General features: G+C 40.8%; 2 protein-coding genes across 9 annotated transcripts in view; one reads left to right on the top strand and one right to left on the bottom strand.

The window, feature by feature from the left end:
* Window positions 1-11,550, bottom strand: part of CACNA2D4 (calcium voltage-gated channel auxiliary subunit alpha2delta 4) — a 176,227-nt gene that overhangs the window by 53,865 nt on the left and 110,812 nt on the right. The window lies entirely within an intron of this gene.
* The window catches only part of LRTM2 (leucine rich repeat transmembrane protein 2), a 39,849-nt gene that overhangs the window by 22,915 nt on the left and 5,384 nt on the right, over window positions 1-11,550 (top strand). For 4 of the 6 annotated variants that reach the window (XM_078376339.1, XM_020789085.3, XM_078376340.1 and 1 more), the window contains 2 exons: window positions 2,536-2,689; window positions 6,715-7,305. In XM_078376339.1, coding sequence (XP_078232465.1) covers window positions 2,623-2,689; window positions 6,715-7,305 — 658 coding nt within the window. In that variant the 5' untranslated portion in view covers window positions 2,536-2,622. The remainder of the gene's footprint in view (window positions 1-2,535; window positions 2,690-6,714; window positions 7,306-11,550) is intronic. The other 2 variants (XM_078376338.1, XM_020789083.3) reach the window with 1 other exon arrangement.

An 11,550-nucleotide genomic window follows, 5' to 3' on the forward strand; every position in this document is an offset into this window, starting at 1 on the left:
GGACGGGAGGCTTTGCCTTTTGGGAGGAAGAAGTAGAAGGACAGATTCCAACTTAGGTATTTGGGGTAGGTGGGGGGAAAGCGTTATGTATGCCTATGTGCGTGCTTGCGTGCTGGTGGGGGGGGGGGGAAACAGTAGATCTTCTGTAAATGTTCTTAATATCTTTCACCTCGTCCTTCTTGTGGCAGATTATCTCTCTCTCTCCACAGCTTTTACGAACCGCATCAAATCCTCTCGCCCTCTGCGCTGTGTGAATTTAAGAGCCTTTGGGAGGATTTGATTGCCCATCAAAATAAATGAAAGGGGGGGGGTGAGAGAGAGAGAGAGATGGATGTGGACCAAGCCTCGGTCCTATTATACAAATCTAAAAATAAAGCCCAAAGGAGACATAACATTTGCCAGGAGCAAGCGGGAAGGGGGGGGGGGGAAGGATGTCCGATTCTTAGTGGGCTTTCTTACTCATTGGAGCCAGGCGGGGGTTAGTGGGTGGGCTGCAAAACTGCCCCCTGAATGAACCTGAAAGACCAGGAGGAGGGGGGAGGAGGAGAAGCTGCAAATGCTGCCTTTCGGAAAGTCAGCCCTCTCTTCCCCTCCCCTCGCCTCGCTCCCCCCCCCCCCCGTCATTTCTTTCCCCTGCTTTTTGGTAGCTGAAGGGCAGGGGGAGGACCTGTTGTCATGGTGTCTCTTTATGGTCACCAGGGGACAAAAAACTGTCTTGGAGGTTTTGAAGGGGGATGTGCACGCGCTTTCCCCTCAGCGCCGAGCACACGCGCGCGCGCGCGCACCTCCCTAAGATTAAAATGTAATTCCTGCTCTTCCCCCCAATCACTTCATAACGCTGTCCTTGAGCTCCTGAGTTGCTGCATAATTTTAAATTTTCTATCTGCCCCACCCCACCCCCGCACTGAAGATGGGCATCCCCATGGCGGGGATTACATCCCTTCTACTCTACCATCCTGGAGGGATGAGAGGGACGTTTGGCAGCTCCACAGAGGCGCTAACCGCCCCTGAAGACACGGCCATACACACTCACAGTGCTTGGAAGCACCGATTACCCTGCATCTAGTCCCTGAAGATCACAAACGGCCATGGGGACTGGCTGTGTTGAGGGGCACATCCGGGGCTCACCAAAGTTTATCCTGCAAATTTATGAATGTTATGGTCACGTGGCTAGTCTTGCTTTGTGTAAAGTAACTCGCAGTGATTTGCCCAATCCCATTATTTTTTTACACTTCATTACTGTATCCTGTCAGCAAAGATTATGGTGTTTGAAGTGACATGGCAGATTTATCCCTGCCATTAGATTTGTGATGGCCCAATCACCAGTGCAAGTCTTCACCTGATTTTGTGTCTATCATAGAGCAAAGCTATGAACAGTTATATTGTAGGGAGATGCTGAGAATCCGAACAACTAATTGCCAAGTTCTGTCCAATAGTAACTGGAGGGACCTTATACAGAGTCAAGGCATGGGCTTGTCTAATTTAGTACCGTCTACACAAATTGGCAAAAGCTCTCTGTGAGTTCAAATAGAAATCCTCTTCAGTCCTACCTGGAAACACCAGGAATGGACTTGGGATCTTATTCATGAAAAGGATCTGCTCTGCCACGGAGTTAAAGAACGAAGTAAACCCCAGGGTACTTCCTCTTCTAGTAGTGTGCATATTTGGAATTAGACAGGCAGTTGCAGTCAGGAGGTTTAACTTACGGGCAGGCTTAAACATGGCTGGGAGTTTGCTCAGGACAAATTAAGAGGGCAATGGATGACATTCTATGAGATATCTATGTTTAGCAAAATAAGGTAAAGGTATCACTTACTTGGATGCTTCTTTGTAAATATGTAGAGGTTTGGAGCAGTATGTGCAGCTACAAAACAGGAGTTGGGGTTTAGTGCAGGATGTTTGTTTACAAGTGCAATACACTATCCAGACAGCACTCTTAATGCTATTGTGATTTTTTGTAGGGAGTATTGTGACAAGGAACAGTAAAGATGCACATCTATCATCTGCTTTATGTTTAGTGGCCAACAAGACAACTCAAGTCACCTCCCACTCTCCTTTGTGTCTAAACCTTATTGTTAAAATACTGTATTAGTAGCTCCACTGAGCTAGCCATCTTTAAGGTGGTGACTGTCATGAGTTCATTATTCTTCTGTTCTTCCCATGCTTTGTCTACATATTCAAGGGTTAGCAGAGCTTACCTTAAGCTTTGTTGCTGCTGCCTTTGCCACACATTTCACATACTCTACCTACTCTCTTTTATCAATAATCTCCAAATGTCTGCTCATTGCAAAGGGATTTCCTAGCACAATCACTGGAGTTGCTGTACAAAACCTGTATACAACATACATATGTAGCAGTTTTGAAGTTACTCTTACCATCTAATTCTTTTTGAAGTTCTTAAAAATGTTAAAAGGAGGTCTCACCTTGCCTCTTAGTACAGCCAGTTAGCTTTACTGAGAAATCTTCCAGGCCTATATCTGATTCTGTTAGCCACCCTGATAGCTATATGCTTCTTGCTCTGGTTTTGTCTTCTAGATTAGCCAGGCTGTTGTTCAGTCCTACAAGAACGTGTGCCAGCCTGGCTGGCAGGCACAAGACACCGTGGGGAAAACAACAACCATCATGTTGTCTCTGAGTGGAGGCTTCTGGTGGAGGAACAGGCTTTCTCTGAGATGGAGAGAAACTAGCTGTAAGTACTGTACAGGTGGTTTGCCCGTGCTTCTCAAATAATGGGGTGGGTACGTGGGGTGGGGTTGAGGAAGAAAAGTGTCTATTTTTTAATAGCAAGGAAACTGCTTGTGCTCTATGACTGCTAAACAATGAATTATAAAGAAGAAGATACCACAAGGGGACACTGCAGTGCTTTCACATAGTAAAAAACTGTGACACGTGCTTAGTAGGGCTTGTGGGTTGAATGAGCTTGAGAAGACCAAAATAGGAGGTACCAATTTGCTACCAGTAGCAAACAGTGCACAACATATATGGGAGGTTCCATTATGCTTCAAAACAAATGTTCTTTAAAAATTTGGTTATCTTTGGTTTTCATACCAAACTATATTATTTCCTCTCCAGGGACTGACATTTTTGCCCTCAGCAACAAAAGCCATCCACTCCCATTATTTTGTTGTGCAGAAAAAGTCACACACTCCCAGTAGGAACACTATCTTCTGTAGTAAGGCTGGGTGACAAAAAAAATGCAAATTTCAAAAGATACACGTGTTCACAAGAACCTGAGTGACCGGCATTCATTGGACGACTCAATTTAAATAGACATATTTATATGGACCTGGCTCAAATGTTTAAGATGGCTCTTCATTATGTGGCAGGCTATATTCTGCACACTCACAAGTTTTGCAGATATCAAAGACAAAAGGAGCAGTTGGTATCATTTAGGAAACAACCTCTGTTAGGTCGATTCCATTAACCTGTTATTTGTACTGAGTCTGGCAGCATGCACTCAGACAGGCTGTGATGGGGCTAATGGGGCTAGAGAAATAAATGTAAGTCAGCAGCACCACCGCCACCACTGGAATATCGATGTATCCAGTCAAATCTTGTCATGCACACTCCAACTCGTCTTTCCAACTAATAGCTTCCAAATAAATTTATACTGTTCTCTTCATGACAAGATGCTCACTAAAGAATCAGTTCCAGAGTCAGAGAATGGTGAGACTCCAAAGAAGGAACAATGCAAGTAAAAAAAGGAGGCTCTGTGTGCTTCAGTGAACCACCAAGTGGTCTCGGCAGAGCATTACGGAAAAGGTTCATTAATGAGGATACATGCTGTTAAGCTATGCAGGTGGTATAGACTCCCACCAATAATTGTGACTATGGGTCAGAATATGAGATGTCAATGAAACTTGCTGAGGGAATTATTTCCTTTCACCTGGGAGTCTTGCCTTTGTTATACTCCCTTGCCTCCTAGATTGCTGTTGTGAATTATTTAGTCTAAATGTCACTGAGCTCTGGCCTAATCTTATATTCGTGGATCATTTTACTAGAGACCTGAATATCCCACAAAGTAACATTACCTTTTCTTGACATAAGAGCGTACAACGTGCTGAATATTTCACTTAGACTATTGTTTCATAGCTATCACTGCTTTCCACAGGATAAAAACTATCTAGATGCTCTCTCTGCTGAGCATCCACCAGCAAAATGGCTCTCAAGATCTGAATGCACATCCTCATGAAATCAGAACACAGACTCACTGTTGTCTTTTGCATAGCTGGTAATGCTGAAATGCATGTTTTGTCAGCAACTTCAGTAAGAAGTACCCTCCTCTCCCAGCCATCCTTCCAGTAGCAGACGGTTGTTTAAAATTAAATTCCTGACTGCATAATGTTCCCAGATCTTCAGAAGAGACAGCAGTATACTAAGTTAGTATCCAAAAAGAGCTCAGCCAGGGAGTAGCAGACAGGAAAGCATTTGATTAAATGAACACAGAAGAGTGTTACTTATAAAGCCTTACCTGATGTATTCTCACCTTTCCCTGTATACAAAGCAGCTAAATGTTCTCTTCATCACAGATATCACTGCATTATTAATATGGTACTTCTGTTCAGCATCCAAGAAAGGCAGGATCACCTGAACAATTCATGTCACTTTCCTTACCTTCTTGTTATTTCAAGCATCAAGTGGCATCCGTAGGGTGAGATGCCCTGAGTGGAATTAAATACTTTTGACCATCTAGTATAAACTCTGAGGTCAAAAGAATCTGTTTTCAGGGTACATAGCAACCATTGTAACTTCTATGCTGTGATCTCTGACCTCTGCTTGGTAGGAATGTAACCATAAGGTCTCCAAAAGTTCACTGTGGATTTCCCCAGTTTTGATCTTCTGCTAAGCCTATGCAGATATAAGTTCACTTAACTGTGAAATACCAACTTATGAAGAACTGTATACAGTATAGCCTGCGTCTGGAAACTGAAATATTCTAATGCACATATTACTGCACTGAACTGACACCAAAGTCAGCTTGGAGATCAGGTACAAATACGGAATGTTGGTTAAAGCATTTCAAAAAGCAGAGGGACTAGAAATCAGATTTGGGTGTGTCTTTATTCAGGACAATAATTCAATTATTTTGGACTTAAATCCAAAATATATGATAAAGTTTGAAAATAAAAACACATCAGCATATGAGAGCATGTCTTCATCTTTGTGATAATTAAAATCAGTAAGAACCTGCTTTTCTTGTAGCTCTATCATTCCACTGGAAGCTGATGGCAGTGTATTCTCTCTTGGGAAATCATGTGTTTGAAGCTTATTACTTGCTGTGCTCCATCCTCTAACTGCTTATTTGGTTACCTTCAGGGTATGATGCAAGGTTTATTTTTCAGCCTGCCTTATACCACCTTTCAACAAGTACTTATATATTAGCTAAACATTTGACTGTGTATTTATGTACAAAAAGGGCTATTTGGGCACTGATTGCATGAACAAAATATAAATTAAAATAAAGCACATGCTCAAAACCACTTCTGCCAATCACAAATCCCATTTTCAAGAAAACTCTGAATTGAAAATTTGTGCCCTAAAGTGTATATACAGCTATAAATTTTATAAAAAGTTATCTATCACATATTCTAGCTTTGAGTTGTCCCCTAATCATGTCTGGCTTCATTTTGTTTATGATATTAGCACTGTGGCAGCAAAGCCCTCTAGGATACACTGACCTTTCTTCCTCACGATAATGTAAGGAAGTTTATTCTTTGCTATGCCAGTCCATAAAAGGTTGAAAGGAAGCTCACACTGTGGGAAACCATCTGGAATTACAGGAGTCATCTGTGAGAAAGTTCATTTAGCTAGCAATCTAATTATACTACTTTTCTGAGAGACAGAAGGGTTGATACGTACAGTATCTGTTTAAGTGGAATCACCAATGTTCACCCGAGTAAATAGAGAATAAATAAACAAATTTGCTACTGGTAAGATAATGCTAGACCAGGACTGCTAAAGAGAGGCCTGGAGATAAATCCTTATCTCATGACCAAAGAAGCAGTGCATCCTTCAAAATTTCAGGTTCATGCACCCTTCCTTTCCCCAGTCCATGAAATACTCTTGCCCTGGATACTAATACAGTGGGGTCTTGACTTAAGAACGATTTGAGTTAAGAACATTTTGACTTAAGAACCGCTCCCATAGGAAAATATTGACTTGACTTAAGTACTTAGATTTGAGTTAAGAACTGAAAAAAAACCACGTGGGAGGCAGGGAAAGTGCAAAATGTGAACTTTCGGTTAACTGTTGGCCAATGAAAAGGGTGCCTGTCTGCTTCCTCACTCCTCCCAGCGTTTAGAGAGTGGATTGGGAGACAGTCTTCAGACTGCCTGGTACTGCCTGGACTATATTTTCCCTGCCTTCCCTGAACCTTTCTTGACCTAAGAAAAAAAAGAAACAAAATATCCCCCTCTAGTGGTCGAAGGCGGAATAGCAGCTTCCCATTAGTTTCTATGGACGGAAAAGAGCAGATACGGATCAAATGGTTTTCAATGCATTCCTATGGGAAATGCAGATTTGACTTGAGAACTTTTTGACTTGAGAACCGCCTTCCAATACGGATTAAGTTCTCAAGTCAAGACCCCACTGTATGGTTATGACACTTTAGCATCTGGCTGCAACATCAGGTATGATTCATAATTGACACTGTATGTTCAGACAATGACAGAGGATGTTTTAATATGGATCTCTTTTCCCTTTTCTTTTGTGTAGGGCTTGCCTGCTGGCTTTCATTCTGTGCAGCGGAGTCCCTTGTTACTTGCCCCTACTCTTGCAAGTGCAACAGTGATACTCTGGAGGTAGACTGTAGTGGATTGGGCCTTTCGTCTATCCCCTTTGACATTCCTACAAATACCAGGACCTTCCTTTTCCTCAACAACCAATTAAGCAGTTTACCAGGACAAGCTTTTTCCAATCTCTCTGCCCTCCAGAGACTGGATCTTTCCAACAACTTCTTAGATCAGCTTCCGGAAAATATTTTCAGAGACCTGGTAAATCTCACTGAACTACAGCTGAGGAACAATAGCATCAGGAGTTTGGACAAGGATCTTCTGCAGAACACTGTTCTTTTGTGTCAGCTGGATCTGTCCATCAATGGGCTTGCTCAGATCCCCTCAGGCATCTTTGATGACCTCTCCTCCCTCCGATGGCTCTCTCTCAGGTCAAATCGCCTGCAGAGTTTGGACAGGGTAACGTTTGAGCCCTTAGTCAGTCTGCAGCAATTGCAAGTGGGAGACAACCCCTGGGAATGTGACTGCAACCTGAGAGATTTCAAATACTGGATGGAATGGTTCTCTTACCGAGGTAGGCAATGTTTGGGGGAAATCTAATCGTATTAATATTGAAAGTTATTAACCACTTGTCCTTGCTGAGTATAGAGGGTCTGAAAGGAGCAGTTAGAGAGAAAGAAAAGAGAAAATGAACATGTCAGGCTGACCTAAATTCTAGTTTTTGGACCAAAGAATAGTCATGATGTATTATAATCCTGCTGTTTTATGCCACAGTAAGCATGCTGAAGTTTGGGATGCAAGTGCCTTCCAAGATATTGGTCATTTTGCAGACAGTAGCACTCACTCAGCTCTCTAGAAGTGGATTCATTATGTGTGGAGATAGAGCAGGGAGAATCAAATAAACTTGATCATTTTGGGAGTTTCAGAATTTACTGGTCCCAAAATCACAACACTGTGGAAAAGATTGCTATAGTACAAAAAGAGAGACCTGTGGCATGTTTGGATATTTCCCATTAAAAGGCAGTTCCAATGACTAAAAAAAAAAAAAAAAACCAACCAATAAAATACCAGCAGCTTTCTTACAGTTTTTGTGCCTTTATTCTAAGCATAACTATGCCACTTGTGTGAAAGGTGCCCATAGCAACCCTTTCCCTCCAGTCTCTTAATGGACTTACAGTTTACTTCAGTAGAGGCAAATGTCTCTGATAATTTGTTAATTTACAGTGATCTTTGAGTCGATTAATTGACAGTGTGTTTGATCATTACTGGATGGATAATGTTAAGTATTTCTAATTGTTAATCCAGTGACTCCTGTGCTACAGCAAGAGCTTAAAATGCTGATACTGCTTTTGGTAATGAATGGTTATCTTTTCTGTTTGCGTCTTTTCGAAATATTTATTATCTGTCTTCACATTCTTCCTTGGGTGCTCATTTCTGGGCTAAAAGCTAAGTAGCAACTTAGAATAAATCTTCTTTCCTTCAGACTGTATACAAAGTAGTAGACAGATAGAGGCAGAGAGAGATCTCTTGGACCAGGAGCCAAACACCTGCTTTGCTGATGGCTAAGGACAATTTCACTTTTGACATGTCCTGATGGTTCAAGAGACAGATCTAATGGGGAGATTCCAGACTTCTAGGTTGAATGGGCAGTAACTGCAATGTCATCAGACCTGGACAGCTGGCATTGCTGGTGGTTTGAAGGAGGCTGGGGCAAGCAGATGTTTAAGTTGTCATTTTCTCCATCCAGTAGCATATTCCAGGCAATCAATTAACCCTGCAATTTAAGGTTTTCCTATATATAATTTAAGCCTCCAGTTACCTGAATAAGTCCCCCCTGGCTTTTGAACAGTTTATGTTACCCACAAAATTTTGTTCAGATTATGATTCAAAAATTTATTTAAAAAAACAGTTTGGCTTACGCTAATTCACATTTTGCCTAATTGGATTCAGGTCCAAATCTAAATCCAGTTCAGAAATCCAAATCTTTGTGCCTCCCACTCACCATAAACAGAAAATGGCTATAAATGTCTATAAATGTCTTATATTTAATTATTTGATGAAATCTGAAAATATAATAGCCCCAAGGATGAGTTTACCTCCCAGCAAGAAGATTCAAAGTTTCTTGTAGTACATATCTTTAAATTGCAATCTTTTTCGAAAGTGCCTATGACTAATTTTTAGATTCTGCCATTTCTTGTCAGAACTGGATGAAATTTTCAAGGATAGTTGCCCCCTGTGAAGGGATCAACCTTTCCAGGTATCAAAATAATATGTGTGGGATGGTTTGCAGTTTGGAATTTCCAAGAGAGACAGACATATTCATTCCTACAAAGGTTTTTTTTTTGGGGGGGGGTGTCGGTGAACAATTGTTAAGCAAATTGAAAATGCGTAAGTTTGGCTCTCGTTGAGAAACATGAATAACTGAGTAGGCTTTTTATTGGAGTGTTTAAATGGGGGTGGGGATTTCTTCTTATTCCTTATTCCTGCCTAAGGAGTTTACATGAAAATGTGCTTGACACAGAGATACCTGTAAGCAATAAACCTGCAAAACTTCAGAAAGATAGGTGCAAGGGTAAAGGAGTTAGGATGAATGAAAAACAATTGGACATTTTTGTTTTTTGCTCAGTTATCACCAAAATCATGGAAAGTGCAAGAAGACAGGGTGGTTGGTGGCTAAGTAGCATGCAGTGGCAGAAGCTGAAGGAACATGAAACAGATAGTATTGCCCAAGCAAATGCCCAATGTTACATCCTGTCTGGCCCCAGACTCCATAAAAACTTGTTTAAAATTTCTGTTTGTTGGAGAAAGAACAGCCAAAGAGTACAGTACACTGTATTAATACTATGATAAGAAATTTCAACATATTTCCCTTCAAACATTGGAACTGGACAGCCCTGGTAACATTATTTGCAGGCTTGAATGTGTCAGTCACCATCTACTACAATTCTTCTTTCTTTCCTCTGCCCACACTAAGGTTTTCCTTATACAAAGATTTTGGAAAGAGAAAACTATCAATCAAATCTTCAAGATATACAGATTCAGACTCAGTTTTAGGGGACTCTGTCTTTAATCCCACCCCACCCCAGTTTGAATATTTGGGATCTGTACAAATCCAAAGCATGCTGCTCAATTACGATGAGGGTTGAGATTAAGAGACGCATCAAGTGAACCCAGATATAATGCTCCTTGCAGGACATGCACTTGGGTTCCCAGGATCTAGCTGTCACAATCAAGTTAGTGTTCTTTGGAGTTCAGTGACAATCAAATGCTAAAGAAGCATTAGAGATGTTGAAGATCTGTCTGGGGCAAGTGAGGAACTAGATGTGGGTCAACTAATTGAAATACTAATCCAGTCAATCCAGGAAACAGATATACACCTGCTTTGGACTGGGTTATACCCCTAAAGATGAAGGTCTTTAGCTGAAAAACCTGGCCTTGCATTAGGTATTTATTTATATTCCAGTAGTTACCTTTTACCTCAAGTTGATATGGTTACCATGCACCCATTTCTGAGGAAAACAGACTTAATAATCAAGAGATTTTAAGATCAGCCTACTGTAATTCATTATACATGGAGAATTTAGGCTAGTCCATAGTGCTGCTGACAATATACCGTGTTTCCCCTAAAATAAGACAGGGTCTTATATTAATTTTTGCTCCAAAAATGCATTAGGGCTTGTTTTCAGAGGATGTTTAATTTTTTCATGTACAACAATCTATGTTTATTCAAATACACTCATGTCATCTTCTTCTGGTTGCTGCACAATGGTGGAGGGCGGGGTTTCACTTAACTAGGGCTTATTTTTGGAGTAGGGCTTATATTACGAGCATCCTGAAAAATCATGCTAGGGCTTATTTTCAGGTTAGGTCTTATTTTCAGGGAAACAGGGTAGTCCACATACAAGAAGACCAGAATAATAGAGGAAACAGCATAGTACCATAATCTGCAGAGGGTAAGAACATGCATGGCATCCTCTTTTTGAAACAATGTGCTTTCACACTCTGTACAAAGACTGCTTATTACAAATACACTGAAGGGACAGAAGCTTCCATTAAACTCAGTGGGGCTGACATTTGCAGAAATATGTCTAGGATTAGGTTACAAAGCATCAAACAAGGAGCAAGGAGGGAATTTCTGCCTCTATGTGATTTTTTTTCTGATATGGAAAAAGATGATGAGAGAAACAGAAATACAAGACTACTAAATGTGGGTATATTCTTGCCTTTTTGAAGAAATATCATTGCTCAAGTCACTTTATGTTTCACTATGTGATTACCTGAAACAGAGAAGTTCCAAGATTACTTATTTAAATTCATGTGTGAGCTAGCTCAGTGATTAAGAAACCTATATTCTGGACAAGAAGCTACTGTTAGGCCAGGATATGGAGAAGCAGAATGGATTCCAATAGGTAAATATGTCAAATAAGAGTGTGTTTTATCTATTTATCTCTTCAGTATATATGCAGAATGCATCATATGGAAGCCTGATATACTCAGAAGGGCAACTACAGAGGAATGATAAAAGATGCTCATTTATAAGCATATATTACTTAGAGGTCAAGGTCAAAATCGTCCATATTATACCATGTTTCCCCGAAAATAAGACAGGGTCTTATATTAATTTTTGCTCCAAAAAACGCATTAGGCTTATTTTCAGGGGATGTTTTATTTTATAGTCATGTCATCTTCTGGTTGCTGCACAATGCTATACAATGGTGGAGGGTGGGGTTTCATTTAACTAGGGCTTATTTTGGGGGTAGGGCTTATATTACGAGCATCCTAAAAAATCATGCTAGGGCTTATTTTCAGTTTAGGTCTT

This window comes from Pogona vitticeps, chromosome 5, assembly GCF_051106095.1.
Source record: "Pogona vitticeps strain Pit_001003342236 chromosome 5, PviZW2.1, whole genome shotgun sequence".
Lineage (NCBI taxonomy): Eukaryota > Metazoa > Chordata > Lepidosauria > Squamata > Agamidae > Pogona > Pogona vitticeps.